The sequence below is a fragment of the Tetrao urogallus genome (assembly GCF_951394365.1).
Source record: "Tetrao urogallus genome assembly, chromosome: 17".
Classification (NCBI taxonomy): domain Eukaryota; kingdom Metazoa; phylum Chordata; class Aves; order Galliformes; family Phasianidae; genus Tetrao; species Tetrao urogallus.
This window is the reverse complement of record NC_136830.1, coordinates 10978134-11000046: the sequence shown is the minus strand read 5'-3', so window position 1 is coordinate 11000046 and position 21913 is coordinate 10978134. Positions and strand designations below refer to the sequence as shown.

At 46.2% G+C, this 21913-nt stretch overlaps 1 protein-coding gene across 1 annotated transcript; it reads right to left on the bottom strand.

Moving 5' to 3' along the window:
- Positions 1–23: 23 nt before the first annotated feature.
- ASCC2 (activating signal cointegrator 1 complex subunit 2) lies at positions 24–21654 on the bottom strand (the record flags this gene model as incomplete). The annotated part of the gene is made up of 18 exons (XM_079543777.1): positions 24–192; positions 676–752; positions 1273–1384; positions 2513–2737; positions 5463–5582; positions 7912–8126; positions 8690–8876; positions 9204–9278; positions 9977–10045; positions 11414–11521; positions 12075–12149; positions 13790–13902; positions 14244–14354; positions 16032–16099; positions 17983–18112; positions 19817–19987; positions 20298–20456; positions 21574–21654. The coding sequence occupies 18 exons, from the start codon at positions 21652–21654 to the stop codon at positions 24–26; spliced, it is 2265 nt and encodes a 754-aa protein (XP_079399903.1).
- Between the last annotated feature and the right edge of the window lie 259 nt (positions 21655–21913).

The window sequence follows — 21913 nt, the reverse complement described above, 5'->3', positions numbered from 1 at the left end:
CTGCTGCAGCACCTGGGAAGCTTTCAGGAAGGAATCATGCCTTTACTCCGCTTCCTGTCGGCCATGGCGCGCCGATTATGATTCGCTCTCGTGCTTTTGTTTGCTTCCTTCTTCCTTCGTTCCTGCACCGTTTCCCGGTTCTGCCCGTGTCCCTTTGTGTTCCCAACAACAGCAGAGCTGTCGTGCTTGTGCCTGGAGTACAGAGGGAGAAGGACATCACGACAAGCACACTTAAGGAAGAAAATACATCAATCCCAAGGAAAGACTTGGGTCCAAGGGGTTCTGCCATTGCTCAGCCCAGCTCTGCGGGTCTGCAGAAGCTGAGCATCACATCAGCCCCACAGTGACGCTGTCCTACACACTGAGCACGTCAGCTAAGGCCAGCTGCTGCACTGCCCTGAAATCCCACCGGAGTCGTTCAGCTCCGGGAAGCTGCTGCCCTCCAAGCTCTGAGCAGCACAGAGTTCTGCTGATGACGTTACAGGGATTCAATGAGACAGCACAACCAGCAGGGAAGTAAAAGTTGGGCGAGGAAGTTAACACCGTGTGGTGGTGACCCTGAGGACAGGAATGCTAAGGAACAGGTATATCCTCCACCATTCGAGTCAGCTACAAGATATTCACTAATGACAGCAGAGCCATGGCTCCACCCCGCAGGGGGAGACACCGACTTACCCCTTCCTGGCAAGGAAAGCCAGCCTCCTGGCTTCAGCTCTCTCCCGCAGCACAGCTGGGTCCTGAACAAAGTGGTCCTGCATGGGAAAGAAGGAAAGAGATGAGTGCTGCTGTAAACTCAGCAGCATCCATCAGAGGGCTGGAGCAGGTTCTGCTGGAGCATGAAACAGAGCCCATTCGTTATTTATTATCTGTTCTGGCAGAGCTTGTGGGGTTGGTGTCAGTGACACTAAATATAAAAACCGACAGGCTGCTTCCCACACCCCGCATCAATAGCACCATTTCCAGTATATCCACGACAGCAGAGCCTCAGTGACCCTGAAAGCGTTCTGCTGGCGTTGTCTGCTGATGGAATAAAGGAGATTAAACCTCTCCACGGAGCGTCACTGCTCCACACGGCTAGCCAGGAAGCAGCAGATAGCTGTACTCGGGGACACCTCACAGCCCAGCAGACTGCAGAAGCAGCTGCTCCAGAAAGCAGCTCACTCTTTGAAAGAGAAAATCTGTTCCACATCATCTCTAGCAATCGCTAACATGTGAAGCAGGTATGAGATGTAATAAACCTTAATGCAACTCCAACAGCAAACTGAGTGTCACCTTTGGTCTTTCCTTTTCAACTTCCTCTTCTTCTTCTTCTTCTTCCTCTTCCTCCTCCTCCTGCCCTTCCTCCTGCCCTTTGAGTCTCAGAACTTGAGGAGTTGTGAACGGCCTAAGGAACAAAACACAAACAGCACACAGTGAAGAGAGAACAGCCAAAGCACTGCACTGCACAGACCTGTCCTTTCCTCTCCACACTGTATCTCTCAATAACTCAAATCCACAACAGTTAAAAAATAAATTAAAAAGAAAAGGCGGTGAGGGGTTGTCATGAAAATCCTGGAACCTCACAAGGAATTTCACCAGGGAAACAACTGCTTCTTTTGCTTCTACTGCCAAACCTCAAACTCTGCCAGAAACACACTAATGCCAGAGCCCCTGTTATTTTGAACCTATGGATCTGATTTTTAGCAGTAACATCCAGTAATTTTGCCTGCTGGATCTCTAGAAGCAGAGAGCACCGAGCAACTGAAACAGAGAAAGAGTTGAGGGTCATACTATTGTAGGTGTACCATGAAAAGGATTTAAATTGAAGTCTCACCACACTTGAGAAGGAAAAAAATAAAGGCAAAAGCATCTAAGAGAGCACCTCCAAAGACAGAAGGGTAGAAATACTGACATCTCTGGAACATGTGAAATGTAAAAAGTCACCTTCAGAAGTGTTAAACCAGCTTTTCAGACGTGTCTTTGCTATCTCCAGCTCATGTTTCTAGAATAAACATTCTGCAAGACTCGTGTCCAACCAGCACTTTGCTTACTAACAGCTGATTGTCTCCAGCTGTCAGTCACTGTGGAGAATGCTGTGCAGCCCATTACAGGAGCCAGCATGAGAAACCCAACAGGACTGGCACACAATAAAATGTCAGTTGTACAATTTCTCCAGTTTTGACTTCTTCTCTGCTAACCAGCCATTCTGCTTTACATTGCCCCGCTGCACTCCATCCATATTACTCAAAACAGGCCATTTCCCCCTGCTGCAGGACAGCTATCCTACGAGCAGAAGCACTGCGTGTAAATTTCAACACAATGTCAAAGTCCCCTCCTGGATTTGTTGCTGAGTTGAGGCGATGGCTGAGCCCTGCAGATTCAGACGGAGGAGCTTGAGAGCTTCCTGCACGTACAGGAAAGCTAACAACCAACAGAGGAGAAACAGGGACCTGTGCACACATGTCCTCACTGAAAGCAGAACGCAGAGAAGTGCTGAACAGCTCCACACAACCCTGCAGCAATCCCATCCTACCTCCTGCTGATCAGCTCATCATCCGAGTCAGCATCGTTTGCCCCCACTTGGTTTCCATCGTAGGTGTCGTCGTACTCATCCTCGTAGTCCTCCCCATAGAGCTGGGCTTCTCCTGGCTGCACAGGCAGCTCCTCCACCAGCACGCTGTACTGGCTGTAGCGCTCCCTCTGCTCAGCCACCAGGCGCTTGTCGTTCAGCAGACTCCTGGTTGTGTCCTTCTCCCTCCTGCATGGAGAGGAAGGAGCAGGAACAGAAAGGCAATGTAAAGATCTCCTCTGCGAGTTAGCTTTTCCCCTGCTGTGAAGTGGAAATCTCAAGCATCACAAGCACTACTTCAGCCTCCCTATTCCCTCTCTGATTTATAACAGGAGTGCTCGTCTAGCTAATAAAAGCAGCCACTCCTGGCTTGGAACAAAGTTATGTCTAAGTAGAACCCCAGCAAGGTTACATAACAGACAGAACAGGAATTGGAGACTGCCACTGTCACTTGAGACAGAAGAGAAGCTTGAACACAAGATGCAATTATACTCAAGCTGAATTTTGGCCAGGATTCATCGAACACAAGAATTCCCATGAATCCTGAATGGCTGCTAGGGCTAACACTGGGACACAGCCCTGCAAGGCCCAGGGTGCCCTCTCACCCCACACTGCAGTACTGCCTCACTGCAGTGCATGCACAGCTACAAGCCATGGCCAGGGCTGCACCACAGCACTGCAGCGTGGCCACACTCATTCCCATAGAGCTCAGAGCCTCAGCTTACAGACATGGATTGCAAAATATGAATGGAGAGGGAAAGGGACAAAAACTTACCAGTGCAGCAGAAATGAATTAGCACTACTAAGACAAGGAGAACAAAGCAGCAGACCACGCTTCTGATCTGATGTTTATCAAAGCACTGCACACACACTGAGTTCAACAGACAATATTCATCCGACAGAAGGGAAGGCCAGCAAACAGAAGCTTGACAGAGGTATTTAAGAAGAGCCACTGGGATATTATGTCTCAGGGTGCACAAGCACTCCCTGAAATCCTGTTTTTTCATAGAATCATTGAGGTTGGAAAGGACCACTATGATAATCCAGTGTCCAACTATCAACCTATCACCACCACAGCACCACACATCACAGCACACTGACAGCAAAGCTATAGGGAACCCACTTTCAAGCATTCACAGGACATCTTGCAGCCCTCAAAACCTAAAAGGAACACACATCAGTGATCTGTCTGACATCTGGATGTTATCAGAGAAAGAACATGTCCAAGGCAAACCTCCGGTGTATCAGGAATGGGCAGACTTGTGTCTAGCAAGCATTGGGAAAGTGATCCAAAGAAGTCTGACTTTCATGAGGAATCTGAAAACAACCAAACATTGTAGATACATTTGCTTCCACTCTCTTCTGTGACTCATTCTGTTCTATGCCTGAATTTAGCTGCAAAATGCCCTACAGATCCTGTGGTTAGTTCTCGCATTCCTCGGCTGGGATAACATCTTATGTTGGTATTCAGCATGAGACTGAACTAAATATGCAATAATTGCTTCCTGCTGAGCTGGTCTGATGACTGCAGAAGAGCTGCAATGAAACGTTTCAGGCACCAATTCCAGGAAAAACAGTGGGAAAATGTTACAGTGCCTGGTGTTGAGGACTTGCTCTGATTTCAGCAGACAGATTCAGCCTGCGATTACGGCTGGACACGCACAGACAGCTGTGATCACTCTTCCAGATCAGCAAAGAATCACGTATATGCTATTGCATTCATTTCCCCATTCCTTTTTCTCCTCTTCCTGGTGTGGCTTTCTCCTTCATATTAACAGTCCCTGCCCACAGCAGCTAGCACAATGAGATTCAGCCTGACTTGGCTCTTTTAGCAGCGACAGCACCCTGAACACAGACAGAATTTGGAGAGGAAAAGATTTAAGGAGAACAAAAAAATCCCAACCAAACACATCCATGGATACAACTAGAATCAAATGCAGGTCTCCAGCCAGGCCAGGAGAACTCTGTTACCTAGACAGACACTTGGGATTCCTGCTTATGGAATGAGGACTACTGATGGAGCTCCACTTTTGTACTTAAAGGAAAGATTATTCTCTTGCCTGGCCGCTACAGAGGAAACACCACAGCACTGCTGCTGGAGACCTGTCTGTCTGTGCTTTGGGACAGAAGTGTTTTCTCTGTTAGCTCAATGCAGCTTTGCAACTGAAGCCTTAACTGAGAGCTCCCAGGATCACGTAGCTCAGCCTGCAGACACTTTTATTTACATTCCTTCCTAATATACACCAACATAAAGATGGCACTTAGCTGATTAGATGAAAGACTGTTCAAAAAGAATCTGAAACAAATCAACCGTGTTATTGAGATACAGTTGATGTTAGTGGGAGCCAAGAAAGCAATGCCCCAGCTGAAATCAGCACGGAGCGTGGCACAGAACGAAATGCCCAGCCAGGCAAGAAGTAAAGCAAATGCCCTTCACAGCAAGCTTACAGGAGCAGGAACAACAATAGAAGCAGAGGAGTCCAAGCTGCCAGGTGTTATCAGATTGTGGAGCGGATGGATATTGAAACTTCCCTTGTATTTAGAACAAATCACTGCTTTATCTCCGAGTCACAATCACAGCCCGGTAGAGATGGCTGCTTTTCAGGTTCTTCAGTGTAAGTTTAGGAGCAAGATGAAAAAGCACAACATTACAAATGAGCTTGGCAGAGCAGCTGCCAGCAGCGACAGAGGAAAGGCAATTAGGAAAAACACCGAGCGGAAACCAATCTCCTGGTGGCGTTCGATTTTACTTTCCCAAAGCAAAAGAGTAAACAGGTGGGGAACATTTCTGATAAGGCTCAGTCCTGCCAGCCAATTCCTGCAGGAGGACTGCAAGAACAGGAATAAATGTGTAGGCTCCCAGGTATGTATTTCTCCTGACAGATGGGGTTAATTGAGGAGGCACGATACTCACCGCTTGCCTTTCTGTATCCGAGAAACATCCACTGAATCCCTGCTGAACACATCAAACTCATCATTCTGGAAAACATTGTAGCGAGCAGTGACCAGAGGCGTAGGGTCTGGCTTTGGCTGTCTGTAAAATCAAAAAACAAGAGAATGGAAACAGAGGTGAAGCTGAGGAAGACCACGTCCTCTCCTTCTAAGACCTTGGTTTGTGCTGTGGATCTCGCAGGCACCCACAGCACACCATCACCCACACCATGACTGCAATCTCTTCTTTGTGCTGCTGCAGTACAGCACCTGCAGAACAGTTTTTCAGACCAATCTCTCTGGGGAAGCCAAAGGAATTGGCAGAAATCAAAATCTGGTCATTGCAAGACTAAGTACAGCCGTACCTGAGTACGGAGAACATCATGGGCTGGTCTCAAAATCCTGAGTCAGTAAAGCCAAACTCTAAGTGCGATGGATTACACTGTGCTACAAGTTCCAATAGTGCCCTGCTGTTGCATTCAGGATATTTATCTCCCTACGGCTCCTTTTTAATTCTATCTCAAGTTCCAGGTTATGGTTGTTCAGTTTGGAAGTCCAAAACCCATTGCTCTTACGTTCATTTTGTTGGTGCTGTTAGCTCAGCTGGAAATGCTGCTGTGCTCACTTCTAAACTCAGCAGTGATCAAAATCCTACAGTTTTGTTCCAAAATGCAAGGGGAAAAAAACCAAACCACCACCCGGCTCTATCTTCTGGAACTGCTGGCTTTGCAGTACCAGCAGAAAAACAACCACCTTCCAAAAATCCACCCACATCATTTGTGCCCAAGTCAGCAGATCCGACTCTGAGAGCATGAAGATTGTTGCAGAACTCAGATTTTTGTTACGTCGCTTCTCTGATAAAGACGGTTCTCCTTTTTTAGTGCAACAATGAGAGTCTGCCCACTGCTCCATGAAATGGGAACAAACAGCACATCCGCATCCTGCCCTCAGACAAGAACTGCTGCTGCAGCACAAACACACTGACAGCTGCACACAGCTCAAACAACTCAATTCCACTGTCAGCTACGATCCCTGCATCCCGAGCACAGCCCAGAGAAGCGAGCAAAAGCTTGGCAAGTTTGTCACAGAGAAGGTAGAAATGGATCCAAATGGCCACTTGCAGTTCATTTGTAATTCTGCTTCCCTGGCTTAACTCCAAACACAAAGCAGTCTTTCAAATACTGTATTTTACCCCACAGACTGAATTCCAGCTGAACTGGTTCCACTGAAGATGCCCTTTCCTGCAGGACAGCTGGCACTTTAACACCTATGACCCCGTCTTCTGCAGCAAAATACCTTCAGTGCACCACAACGTACCGCTGGCCAGCCTAAATTAAACCAGTGTCCCCATGGTGGAATTTTCATGGCTCTTATCTGAGCATTTAATGGACAAGTATTTCTGTCTTCCAATCACAAAACATGACCCAGCATCTGCTGTGCTGAAATACTGAACAGAATCACAGAATCATAGGGCTTGGAAGGGACCTCTGGAGCTCCCCAAGTCCAACCCCACTGCTAAAGCAAGTTGCACAGGAAAACATCCAGGTGGGTTTTGAATACCTCCAGAGGAGGAGATTCTGCCATCTCTGGGCAGATTATTCCAGTGCTCTGCCACCCTCGAAGTCATGAAGTCCTTTCTCATGTTCACATGGAACTCCCCACTTTCCAGTTGGGCACCACTGCAAACAGCCCTGGCCCCATCCTCTCGGCATCACCCTTTCTCTCCCTCTGCTCTTCCCCATGCTGGACTCTCCAGCAGTTCCTTGTCTGCCTTGAAGTGATGAGCCCAGAGCTGGACACAGTGCTGCAGATGTGGCCTCTCCAGCGCAGAGCAGAGGGGAGGAGTTATTCCTCCCCAGGTGTAGGACTCTGCACTTTCCCTTGCAGAACCTCATCAGGTTCCTCTCTGCCCAACTCTCAGCCTGTCCAGGTCTGCTGAAGGCAGCACAGCCTTCTGGTGTGTCAGCCACTCCTCCCCCTCCACCCCAAACTTGCAGAGGGTGCACTCCATCCCTTCATTCAGGTCATGGATGGAGGTGTCAAATGAGACTGGACCCTGAACCAGCCCCGTGGGAACCGTGCTAGCTACAGGCCTCCAACCAGGATGTGCTACTGACAGCAACATTCTGAGCTCTGCCAGTCACACAGTTTTCAATCCACCTCACTGTCCACTCATCTGTATTACCCTTCCCAAGCTTACCTACAAGTTAACCCTCCCATCCATTTTACAGTTATGTTCCCATTCTCTGCAAGTACACAATGAGGTCAAAAAGTCAGCAGCATACAGCAAAGAGAAGCTTACCCTGCAGCTAACTACGCTAAGAAAATACATGCAACTTCTTAGAACTCCTCTGCCAGAGGTGTCTAACCTTCAAAAAGAAGGATATTAATAAGCCACAATATGAAAACAAAAGTGCCAAAGTCCCCCACACCTTTGCATTGTTCGGTCCAGTTTATCCAAGAACGGCACCAGCTTATCTTCAAGGATGTTGTTGATCACTTGCTCTGCACTGTAACTGTACTCCTCCAGGCAGGCCAGGATGAAGCCCTCCCCGAGCTCTGGTAGCAGGTCTTTCACTTGGGAGATCAGAGAGTCCAGCTCCACCCCGGACACCTTGGCAGTGGGTGCAGCAGCTGCCCCAGCACACTGTATAACCGAGCACAGTGAGTGGCATTATTGGAAAGAAAGAGCAGATGAGGGAAGGTAGACACACATTAAAAAAGGAAAAGGAGCAGTCTGAGTTATCAGCATTTAAACACAAAGAATTTGAAGGCTGAAATCAGAAGAAGAAAAATCAGCTAAGCTGTTCATACTGCATAAGATCTACAACAGAGCTGGGCACACAGGCACGCAACTTTTTTTGTCCATGCTCGAGTCAGCAGGGATAGACTGAAGAACCCTTACATCAAATAACATAAGAACTTTGCTTTTAAAAGAAACATGCACATGAACTACAGTGATAAAGTGCAGCATTTGAATAAACCACAGCACCAGGAAAACCAGCAACAGGAAAGGCCAACAGGAGTCAGGAGAAATGTGCTCAAAGAAGGCAGAATGCAGTGCAGCTCTGTTCTTCATTTCAAGAAGTCCGCACTTAAATTTAGCAAAGGTGAGAAATGAAACTAAACTTCACGCAACCCCAGAAGTTGAGCAAACCAATCCCCTCTTTGCAGATGAATGAACTGAGGACAGAGATGTGCCCTGCCCACCTCATCTCCCGATGCGTACGCAGCCCCGAGCTCTTCTCTATCCTCAGAGGAGCCCTCCACCATTGCTGATGCTCCATTGCAAGCTGCTGGTGATGTTGGATCTTGAATGACTTGTGCTTTTTTCCTGTCTACACCTTCCCATGCACTTTCCACTGCCTGGAGGATGTACGCTGCCCTGGTCTCATCTCTACAAGAACAGCATTAAGGACATTTCTCATGTTCTAGATGCACATATTCTAAATCTCACCTTGAAACAGCTATGCATTTTTCAGTAACTCCCAAGCCTGTGCCTCTATGGGGCTGGACCAAATGGCCTCCAAAGGCCCATTCCCCTCCAACCAGTCTGTGATTCTGAGATTCTCCTCTTTTTTTTTTTTTTTTAAGATAAAATTTTCCATCTCTTACTGCCAGCCATGCAGGTTAGCCAGAGGCAGCAAGAGTGGAAATACCACCAGCATAAAGGAATCCAAGAGCATTCAGGTTTGCAAACCCCCGAGGCGAGAGCAAAGGATACAGCGTGGACGAAGCCTGTTGGAGCAGACTGACATCATCTTCAACTGGAAACAGCTCATCATAGTCACGGAGAAATCTAACCATGCAAAAGCAAGTTTAATCAGTTGGACTGCAGAAAAAATTACCTGCAGACCTGTGACACGCTGCCATCCCTGCTATGCCACTCTGATTGTCTCCCACTCAACACAGAATTCCAGCATGCATCACCCTGACTTTGCTTCCATGGTGCTGCAGCAACGCTTTGCTGTAACCCATCATACCCAGCTGCAACACTCCTCACACGATAAGACTGTAACCTGGTGTGGCACCATATAGCAAACATGGTTTATGATCTGAATGTGATCTGAATGTCTGCAGTGCCAGGATGACAAGATCCAATTCCCAGCTCTGCCGTTGACTTTGCATCTTCAGCATTAGCACTCGGTATCTTCCTGGTTTGGTCACCCCGGTTGAGAAGCACAAATTAGTAATAACAGCCTCACTCATCAAGGCAGCTAATGGCTAAATTGCTATTCCTCACTTTGAAGGCCCGGATTAAAGAGAGTGAAGAATAATATTCTTCAGTGTCATACAACATTCCTCCTCGTCTTTACAATGAAGTCTGTACCACAGTTTGAAACTCTCTCACGGCAGCTCCTCCAACTAGTTAGAGTGATTTCTAACTCCCAAATGCATCATAACCCCTCCTAATAATGTCTCAGGCAACTCTGCTGTAAAGAATGGAAAGGGAAGGCAAGCTGCCCATCCCCATGGGCCTCTTTCAGCCACACTCACCTCCTTTCCTGAAGTACCGAAGTAAAGATCTGTAGGAACTCTTCAATATAAGGTTGAATATTCTCACAGCTGCAGAAAACAATGGCACAACAGAGTGAAAAACTCAGTGGTAAGACCTCCACAATGCACAGTCTCCACATTCTGCTCAGTAGCCAAACTAACAACCCTTCATACATCAAGGCAAAACCACATTTGAGAACAGATTTTAGTCTTTGCTTTCATACACGCTAAGGGTCAAATGGAAACAAAATTCTTTTATGGCTTTAGCAAACATTTCAGCCAGCTTGATCCAAAGTGTTACCACAGTTACAATTACAAGGCTTCTTACAGGCTTACAAATCATCTGATGCCTCAGACTTGCAGTAAGCAGAAAAGGGTGTGTAGCACTTTTGCAATTGCACTCTATTATATGCCTTGGGATCGTATCAGTGAGCCTCCCAGAAAGCATGTGCTCACTCATGCAAGAACAGATGCCAAGCAAGCTCCTCTTGCAATCTTTCTGTTCTAACTCCTAAACCTTCCATTGCAGCTGATGCACCAAGTGTCAGAGCAAGACAGAACGACCTCTGCACTGGATCAGTATTAAGGAAATGTTGAATGGGAGCCACAGAGACCAGCAGTCTAGAAAACTGGCACAGGTTGCCCAAGGAGGCTGTGGATCCCCCAGCCCTGCAGGCATTCGAGGCCAGGCTGGATGTGGCTCTGGGCAGCCTGGGCTGCTGGTTGGTGACCTGCACACAGCAGGGGTTGGAACTGATGAGCACTGTGCTCCCTTGCAACCCAGCCATTCTGTGATTCTATGAAAACTTGTAACGACTGCAGGCAAAGAGACCAGCCCAGCAGAGCAGCAACCAAGATCCATGTTTTTGGTTTTGTCTCCAAATTTGCAACATGATTTTGGGTCACTTCAGTTCTCTTATTTACAAAGTAAATAAGAAACAAAGTCATTTTGTAACGACTCACAGAGCTACAGATAAGAAGTACTTCTCATTAGCTAACTATTTTCAAAATAGGAGGGGGCAGTAAAGCCATCAGCATCCAGGTTTAAAAACATTGCTTTCAATGATCTATAGCACTGCATTATTTCCAGTATGGTTTCTCCAAAGATCTATGGGAACTCTTCAATACAAGGTTGAATATTCTCACAGCTGCAGAATGCACAGCATTAGAATTGGCAAGTTAGCCATGAAGTGAGGTTAACAAACTGATTGGATCATGTACCTTAACTCACTTTGCTGGGGCCAACCACTCACCAATCCAGTACCAGTTCATATTACTTCATCTGGGGCATTCCTGCTGTGCAGGATAAGAGGCTTTTGATGTCAGCACAACTCCCACACTGCCCATTTTCTCCAGTAAATCAGAAACCAAACAAAATTTTCCCCCACAGTGGTGATCAAATAACTGGAGAGTACCACAAAACCCAAGTGCCAATACCTGCTCTCTAAGATGGGCTGCAGACACACTTGGTTTATGAGGATGTGAAAGGCCTCCATCACCTTCTTCCTGGAATGCGAAATTCTCCTCCACAAATCAGCATAAACACTGCAGAGAGAGTAAAGATCACATTGTTGGTGCAAGCACAACAAATTCAGGTCTTTAATGCTCCTCTCCTCCAGAGTTACACCTCTAGAGGAGGAATTTCATTAGCTGAATTCTTCTTTTGCTGTGAGGACCAGAGATGAGAGCCATTTCATACTCATTAAGGAAAATCCTCACTCTAAATGAAGCTGCTCTCAATAGGAAATTGTCCTGACAACCAGACAAATGATAGATCAAGTGCACCAGCATAGCCTGTGCTTTGAAAAACAAGGAGACCCATCTACACAGAGATATCATTCATGTTTTCACACTTTGTTACAATTTGGATGCATCTCCCATCAAGGTTCTTCTTAGACAGCACTGAAAGAAATGATTACTCACCCCACTGCCCAGGAAAATTTGGAACTAGAAAAGCTGCTTCTTCAGAGCTCTGTGAAGCAGCACAAAGAAAGATGCAAAAGACTCTGCAGCGGTGGGCAAAGCATGAAGCATTTTTAACTAAGCCCTGCAAGAGTCAGATTGAAAAGAAAAGGCAAGTCTTCACAGAGATTTTTACCTGTTATCTTCATAATGCCTCCTCTTAATTGCAGACTCCAGCTCAGGAATTGCCAGCTCATAGAACGATGCCAACCTGTAGAAAGGGGCGACACAACAACTGGCAATGGATGCTCCCAAAATCACTTGCTAGAATACAAATCAAATGGTTTATTCCATTAAGCTCCCCTCACTAGCAGTACTCATTAGCATTATTCTGCTTTGTTACTTGTTTCATGAAACAGAAGCAAGGTAATACACAACAGACAAAGAGCAGCAGCCTGAGGAAGCCATCAAGGTATCTTTGAAGATGGAGGCAAAGCAATGTAGTTGAAAAGCATCTTCCTGCTGCACAGAACAACACCCTCAGCTGAGACCGGCCTCAAAATAACATCCAGCGCTGCTTCATGAGCTGTCACTGTACTTTGCACAGAGCTGCTCCATCAGCAACATCCCATCCATGTCACACAGTAAGAGGCAGGCATGTTAAATGAGCATCCTTGAGGCAAATGTAACAGAAGCTGGTTGATACTTTTAGTCAGTGAGAGAAACGGCCAAGTGCCAACAGATTTGGAGTCCGAGAGGTTTCAAAACCAGGACATGTAAGTCAAATTTCCCTCCCCACACCCCAAAGACCCAGAAAGCAGCCCATATTGGGAAGTAATAAAAATGTTGCTGTTGACCCATTGCAAAGATCAAGAATATTTTAGCACGTCTCTGACATCAACAGCAAAACTAAAAACAAAAAGCTTTACTGCTCTGAGTAATCAAGCATGTAAGCAGTGCTGCTTTCCAATTCAAGCAGCCACCAGAAGTCCACCAATCTGCTCTTCTCTCAATAACCAACTTGACAACATCTAAGAGGAGAGAAACCCACACAACCTGGAGCAGCAGCATTACTCAGCCTGCGGTCCGTAGACCACTGGCAGCTGCAAGACTTCAGAGGTCTGCAACGTGGTCAGAAATAACACTAAAGAATGAGTTCATCTGCACTAACAAACACATAAAGAAGGGGAAATAAGGACAATAAATTAACATCTCAGTTGGTGCTACACAAAAGTGGTTGTGGCAAGTCTCTACCAGACAGTCCTGCGGCTTGAAACACCTGGAGCAAGCTGGGTAAGCATCACTCAAAGACTTGCAGTGCCTGTGGGAACACTCTGCTGTCTGGTCCTTGCGACCATTCTGGCTCCTGCCTCACTGCACTGCAAACTGGAGTTGGTCAGGGAATTAGCTGTCAGCCCATCTGTGGCAGTGCTGCCTTGTTAGCCATTCCCACGTGCTCAGCTTTTGCCAAAGCTCACTGATATTCCCTAGCATAAAACTGAGGTCCAACATCAAGCAAAAATATTTCTTCTCAGACCCCGACAGACTATCAGTTTAAAAACTTTCTCCTTCCCCTTCCTCAAGTCCTATGGCAAGAAACTCTTTCCATCTGCAGCTTTTTCTCCATCCCTTCCAAAGGACACTGAGCAATGTTCAAATGGGATTTGACATCGCCATGGTTGACTGGCTCATGGGCAATGACGAAGGTAAACACTTAGCAGGAACTGCAGACACCTCCATAATAACTTGTTTCATTTACTAGGAACCTGCATGTTCCCATCAGTCTGAATCCAGCACTCTTCAGTTGCATTAAATCTGAGCAATTAACAATGAAGGCACTGGGGCAAGATCCTGCTGAACGCTCAGTATTTTTAATCGACCAAAATAAACTGCCAGCAGCCCAAGATGTACCTGTAGCAAAACTCGTGTTTTTGAAAGGTCTGGCAAGCCAATGGGAAGACATCAAGAAATGCCCAGAGTGTTGTGCAAGTGTCACACAAGTACAGCACAATATCCTTCAGCTCCTGAGAGAGAATGAACAATCAGTGAGAGGAAAAAAACCACACGAGCTCTCCTAAGTACACAGTACAATCCACTCTGACAGGGAATGCATCAGATTCAGGTTAAATCTTTTTCTTGACTGCAGGACACGTGACACAATGCATGTGCTTGAAATGCACGAGAGCAAAGCAAGAAACTCACGTTGGAAAGGCTTTGTCACCAAGTCATATGCCAAGCAATGGAACAATGACATGTGCTGTATGAGCTGTTTGGGAACAGAACGACCCTCTGTGGTCCCAATGCTGCAGGGAGCATTCAGTCTGCAGGATGACAAACAGCAAAGTGCACAGAGCAATGGTTCTACCTGCAGGGGCATGTTCCCTGGGGTCACATTTACTCTTTCTTCCAGTTTCTGGGGCTCAGCAGAGGCTCCTTCACACTGCAAGCCACACTTATGCAAAATATTGTTGAACACCTAGATCAAGAGAAGAGAACAGTGTTGAAACAGACAGAGGAAAGCATTGGGACGTGCCTTATCTTACTAACAACCACTTCCACGATCTACTGTGCAACATGATGAAAGCTGCAACAGACTCTTGCAGGTAACAGCAGAAGGACCACACCACTTGTGGAGCAACGTGAGAGCTACAGGCAGTTCAAGTGCAGCTGTGTGTGCCAGTGGCATTGAGACAGGGCTGTAGCTACCACACACGTCCCCAGCTAGGCAAGAAAAGGCCTACCAAGGCCAACACTGGGGTCACCCGGCATGTGGTGAGCCCTATTAGCAAGGCAGCAGTGGGACAACATAGAAGTCAACACCACCACACACTTATGAGGTGGTTCCAAAGCCCTCCCACCCTCTGCTCTGAGGTTAGCAGAACAGATCCTGGGGCTCTTCGATACAAATGAAGAATTCCAGGCGAAGCTGACCGAATTAGGTTCAATATTACTAAAAACCTTTGGTGTAGGTTAAAAGCAAATCCCTTCCAACCTCAACCATTCCGTGAAATTTTCTACATTGGTAGCTTTGGAGATTTGTCAAACCCTCCTCCCAGAGGTATGTGAAAAGCTGGCTAAAAGTACCAGAGTTGCATACCCGAGGTTAATATTGCTGCCCCACTGGGCACAAACACTCCTAGACCTGCAGGGGTATCGACTTTGTTCATCAGCAGGGTAAGGAAATAGTTTAATGGATCAGTGATGATGCATCTTTTGAACTGTTCCATCCATACATGTGAGATGCACTGGTGTTACTCTGCAGTGGTTACCAAAACACACAGTAAAGAAACCGGTGTTCTGCAGAATAACTGTTCTGATGTGGTGCAGTACAAACAGCAAATGGAATCTTTGCTGTCTTCCTCAGTAATTCCTTTGAAGCCCAGTCTTGCAGCCTAGAATATTTTTAAAATGTGATATCATCTCTGAAATCCAGCTCCAACAGTTTAACATACAACAAAGAAAGGAGAATGTGGGCTTTCAAAAAGCCAAGTGCCATTATAGGTGTTTTGGGGTAAGAAATTTTCTGCCTTTGTCTAGTTTAGGTGAGTTTTTTAAGGGCATAAACATGACATTTTCAGGGTACAAAGCTGTCAAGGCACTTTGATTTCCCTTTCAGGTTAAATGCAAATCCTGCCTACAAAGTCTGGGGAATATACAAATTGCTTATTAAAATGAAAGCTGAGACAGAGAGAGATGCCAAATATCTTTTGTGAGGCACAGCCCTTCCAATAGATTTTCATTTGCTCCCAAGAACCTGCAGCATTAATGCCAACCCATCCCACTATATCAAGCCTTAGCTGCCTCTCACAGTCATTATTTTGTTGTTTGAAGTTTTAATGCTTCCCCACTCAGGGAGAGATAAGAAGAATGGTTACCTCTTGTTTAAACAGCCTAACAAATTCCTTGAGATTAACTGGCAAGAGAATGGCAGAAGCTGAAGAAGGGTAACAGGAATTAGTCATCAAGCAACAGTTTTAGATAAAGGTCCAAAAACTGCCTGACACACTGGAGCACAAGTAAGAGATAATATGAACTGAAACAAATACATCCTGCTCGCCCACAGCCACATTTGCTCGCGCCCTCCTTCCCTCCCTCCCTCTAAACTATGCCACATTTCCAGGTGAAATCCAAGCCCTGAGCAGAGCAGCAGTACCTGGAGGACAGTGGGCAGAGTTTCGTCCAGGTCACCAAAGTAACTCGGCTGCTGAGTGAAGATATTTTCTGAAAAGGGAACAAGACCACCTGCCATCAGTTCAGACACGTCAACAAGCAAATTTCCACCAGAAGATGTGCTTTTATTGCTGACACCCCTCGCCCCCTCCAGACATGGTCAATAACCTCATCAGGAGCTGGGCACAAACTCACTTCTCAACTCACACACAGTGCCTGCTCCTCTAAGGCTGTCCCATCAGCAACCAGAGGACTGGAATATGCTCACCAGAGCAGAGCAAACGAGATGGTAGATGATTCACACCTGAGGCTGAATCGATGAATAATGCAAACATCATCTCGAAACATTCCCAGTTCCTTTATTTAACAACTGCAGTTGACTTTTAATTACTGATAACAGTTCAGCATACACTGGAAAATATTCTGTAGGATATTTCTTAAAGGTAATGAGGCTTTAGTAATACCTGCTATTACATTACTAGGACTTCATTATCTTTACAAAATACTCTACTGAGTAATGGCACGCCATAAATCCTGTGCAGGGAAGCACAGAGGCTGCCTATTTTCCTGTGAGTTACTGTTCTGACTGTGAAAATTAACAGAGTTCTCCAGCAAGGACAGAGCACAGCTAAGAGTTATGAGACAGGTCTCAGAAGAATTTATTCCCAGAGAAGAACCTGAAGTTTATCAATTTATGAATTACCCAGCTCCCATCATTACGCTGACAGCATGAAGCAAATAATCAGGTGAACAAAATGCACACGGAGTTACTGCACTGCACCCCAAAGGACATGGATAATTCCAATGAGCTCCCACTCAGTTGGGTTTTCTTTGGAATATTTTAAGGCACAGATAATTTAAACTTCACATTTGAAAGGGAAGCATCCAGCTTGTCATGCTTTCTTCCCTACCTCCGAGGCCTGACTGCTAAATTTAGAATGAAAGTTACTGAAAAAGACAAAGGGATCCAAAAATTCTAAGCTTCTAAGTTTTCCTGGTCTGGAAATACGGCTGTCATGTGATCTCTCTACTGCTTCTCATGCTGGTCTACTTGGAAAAGAGACAAAAATAACTACCAACGAGAGGAAAAAGTTTCATTACAGGAACTGTAGACAAACTGGGTTAGAATTTAGGAAGATCTCACTTAATCCAAGGTCAGTTCTGTTCCATTTGTGCTCAGGTGGATTTTAGAGATCAGAGCTAGTTCCCTTGCAAAGGACAAACACAGAAGCTAAGCCAACATGCCTTCTTCTTCATGCAGGTTCCAGTGTCCCCAAGGCTGAGACATTGCTTAACATGCACTGGCCACAGTGACTGTCTGTACAGGGATATCTTGGGATAAGATAAGCACTGCTTGAGCAACGCTCTGAAGCACCTTGCAATTTGAAGGCACTGTTTTATCAAGGTCTGCATTGAAATTTCAAGTTCTCCCACTTCAGGGACTAGTAATTACTTCTTGTTGCACATTTCACTCAGCTCCCAGCTCGGGGAACAAAAGCATCCACATGAACTGTGGGACTGTGCCCCACCTCCTAACCCCACTTCCTTTCTGCCCAGAAATCCAGTTCACTGCTCCTTTCATTCTTGTGCAGGGTTTTGCAAAGCCCTCCCGATCCTCTCACCCAGTGGTTGAGGACAAGGAAATAACTGAGCCCTGGGCAATGCCTAGCATCTTGAGTCCAGCTCATGCCAGCTAAGCAGCTGGCCACAAAGCACTTTTTGACATACATGGAGCTTATAAGGAGGAGAAAAGAGGAAAAATGTCATCTGATCCAGAAACTATAGACTACCAAACTACTAGAAACTACAGCTGCTACTAAACTATGGCTTCTTGGTTTTTTTTCCAGAGTAGTATTATTAGAATGGCAGGCAAGAAGAGTGGTACTGCACACAGTAAGAAAAATGCAACAAGCTGTTCCTTGGCTTTTACTAACCAATCATCTTCTGGAGCAGGGGACCATTTCCCTTTCCAAAAAGCACACAGAGATCCAGTATCTTAGGGATGTCGAACAGGAAATTGTTGTAAATAATTTCTCCAAAGACAGAGGGAGTGATAAAGTGATCCTACAAGGAAACAAAACATACACTTAAAGAACAATCTGGACGTTACTTAGCAAGAACTGCAGTATCACAGTGGCATTTGTAAAAGCATCTCTTGCATGTGCCTTAAAGGTTCTGTTTCCCAGGAGGCAGCACTGGCCATACACCAGCTTTTGCAGTCTGTTTTACCCCCACGCTCCCAGCTGTCTCTGTCACCACTCCATCCACACCACTGACTTTGCACCACTGCTTATGGAGGTAGTTGTGTCCTCCACTGCACCGATCCACCTAGAAGTTAAATCACAGGGCTGTTTGCAGTTGGTTCAGTTCCCAGACCTGCTCAGCTATGTGGCCAAGTAAACAGCTGGACTGGCATGAAAAGGGCTCAGCTCAGGAGGAGCAGTGAGCAGCCAGGCACAGGAACAGTTCAACTGGCACCAAAAAAGTACCCACGAAATCACAGCCTGATGCTATTGGTATCCTGGAAAAGAAGAACGAAGGCATCAAAGCCATTGTGTCACTGTCTAAAAGTAGGAAGAAAAAAAACCAACAGGAATTGCATCTCTATATCCTGACTGCTAAAAGCTTCCAAAACACATGACTTATAATATCCAAGGAATTTCTTTTAAAGCTATAGATGACAAAAAATTCCATTGCTTGTAACAGCAGGAAGCAAGCAAGCTGAAATGCAATTTTCATGTCAGTGACTTTCAGCAGATCTGCCTAGATGGCAAATGTTTTCAATCTCTGTGAAAGGCAGAATGCACACTGTCCCTCCCAGAGCAGCAGGCTTTATGCTGGCTAGGTTCAATTTCTAGAACTGCTGCTGACTGCCTGCACGACAACAGACTATTCATTCTCTTCAAATTACTCAACTATGAAATGGTTTCAGATGCTTGTCTGCCTCATTGGGGTGGCAAGATTTAATCAGACCTGCAATGAAAGGCACCACAGAGGTGTCGAGTACTTTTGCTGAAGCGGTGCCAGCTGCAGGCTCCAGCATTCCTTTCACTCACTGCCTCCCCAGTCCTCCAGTTCCCACTCCAGGACCTCTCCTCGATGTGCTGACAGCCACCAGTGCGATCAGCAAGGCCCCACCACTACGTAACACACACCGAACCAAGGAAGGTCCCAAGGGAGCAATTGGTAAAACACAAGGTGCCTCATCCTGCCCAAAGGCCTTGTGAGAATTCCACAGCTGCCCATGGGAGCTGCACTCACACAATTAGGGATGAGTGTGCCTTTCAATTATGATGCCAAGAAAATAGTAATCCAGAGTAAAGTCAGTGTGCGTCCAAAACATGGAGAAAGTTCAAGCAGAGACAAGTATCAGCACAGCTGGATGACACAGAGCTGCACTGCAAGGTGAAGTGGGATTGAGAGAGTGAACACCTGGCTCCTGGTGGCCTGAAAAGCCTCTGTTCCACGCAGCCACAAAGGCCAACTTGCTCTTCTTTTCTAGTCACACTGATGCACTGTGGCACCACACGTTTCTAACCTGCTATTAATTAGTTGTTTGCCGGGATCTCCCTCCTAAGAAATCATGGCATAGTTCAGATGCTTCAGCTCTGAGTGGTTATCACCTCCACACTGAGCAACACACTGATAAAAACAGACAGAGAGGAATGCAGCTAGGGCATGCGAATAAGAAACGTGATTCACTTCTCAAATTGCCTTTTTTCCAAAGCTATGCAGCCCGCGGTGCCTGCAAGGCAGAGCAGTATTCACCTTGGACTCCTTGTGAGTGGACATCCTTAGGAAAGTCAGAAAGACGCTGCGCTGGAGACGCTTCTGCACGTCACCGACCTCTGGATGGCAATCCAACAGCACATCGAACTTGCGAGGGGCACAGCGCAGGTAGGAATCCAGGCATTTCTGGAGTGTCTCATCGAAGATTACCTTGTGCAACAGGAGACGAGAGAATGGAAAGAAGGAACGCCACAGGTCACGCTCACAGCTGAGCTGAGAAGCACACTGAGACACCTCAGAGTGCTACCAGTGTCTGTCCATCACACATCAGCTCTTAAAGTTCAAGCCTATAAGAAAATATTACTTTCTTCGCGTTCTACAGTGCAGTAATTAAAATCCTCGATAAACGACGTAATAAAAGCATAAGCAAGTCTTTATTTAGACAACTTAAAACGCGTGGCTTTTGGAAGCACCTGCACCATTCATGTTTTTTCTCCAGCGTCCGCAAAACAATTATTACCTGGCACCAGAACTTATCGTGAGGCAAAGCCAGAAGCCAGTCCAGATCATCTGCAATGAATTTGGCTCGCTCCAAGAATTCTTCCACTAAGGCAGGGTCTCTGACAACAGGTGGCGGTCTGTATAGCACAAAAGACCGATCCGCTTTGATTTCTGGGTGCTGCAGGAAGCCAAAACACTGTATTAAAACCAGAGACCAAGTGGCAGGAATGCCCAGTTCCCATCTGCACTGCTGAATTTCTGGAAACTGACAGAAAAATTACACGATAATACAGTCTGTCATTCAGTTCTCTGGTAACTTCCCATTCTCTAATACTCAAATTAAAAACTCAGATTAGTGAGTTCACAGCCTTATTTTTCAGCTGTATTTTCAGACCTCCATAACTCAGCAGATGATGTTACTTGTACTCTGTTAACAAAGCCTTACAAAGCAACCCTCCCACACCTCCAAACCAAACAGCAACAGCTTGAAGTCATGCCTTTAAAATGTTGCCTGCGCCCTCTTTTCCCTCTGAGCTGGTTCTCAAACAACATTCCAAAAAGTCAAACCAACATGACCACCAAATACAGAGAAGAAACACTCTGCTACCCTTCGCAGGAGATACTGAATAGTTTGCCCAAATTCCCCCATCCTAACATGAGAATCGTGCCGCATAACAAATAGCAGCCTTGAGCTCTGCTTCAGCCCACACTGATGCCCAGGGTAATCTGAGCAAGACAAACCAGCAGCAGGCCCCACTTCGGCAACACGGCCAGGAGAAGGCTCAGAACGTGCCGTCATGTTACTGGAAGAAAAGGGTAACAGTGGGTTTCACTTCTGTGCACGACCTTGAATATTCCTGTGTACCAGCATGGGCATGCTACTCTATGTGCTAGACAAGCACAAGGCATAGATTTCCAGTTTGGCCCTGTGGTTCCAACCTGAGATCCCAGGGCAGAAGGTCACAGGACACTGTAAGTGGAGAGAACTATCCCAGTGCTGTAACTCAGAGTTACGCTGCATACAGCTTGCAAAAGCCCCCATTGTTTATAGGGCTATTCTTTGAATGAGTAAGGAAAACACAATTTATTGTGGATGTTGAACACAGTATGCTTTCATTTATTCATCACTAAAAAAAAAATCTGAGCTAAACAAATGCTTTAAAACATGAAGAAAAATCTACCAAACAGGGAGACTGTTCGAATTTCACCACATCCTGAACTAACACAGCCTTCAGCTCAGATTCCAATACGTGACAGTTATTTGTGTTTAGCCTTCATGAAAAAATACAGCTCACCAGTGCCGGTAAGGTTCTCAGCTTCCCTGTCTTGGGATCCTTTTCTGTAAGCTGGAGTTCATCCAGCGGCAGCGCTGGCATTGCGATGACTTGTGACTGTCGTCAGCAAACAGAAAAACAAAAGCAGCACAGGATGTGTTTTACAAGGTCAGTCAATCAAAGGCACAACAGAACAGGTGGCAGCCTCAGCACACCGCAGCCACACCGAGGCTGGAAACGACTTCTGCAAAGCAGTTTTTACACCACCCAAACGCTGAAGCTTTAGGGAACACCTAAGAGCCAGCTGCACGTGCCTGGGAAGAGGTTTGTGCCACAGTGCGACACTTTCATTCCTATTTCT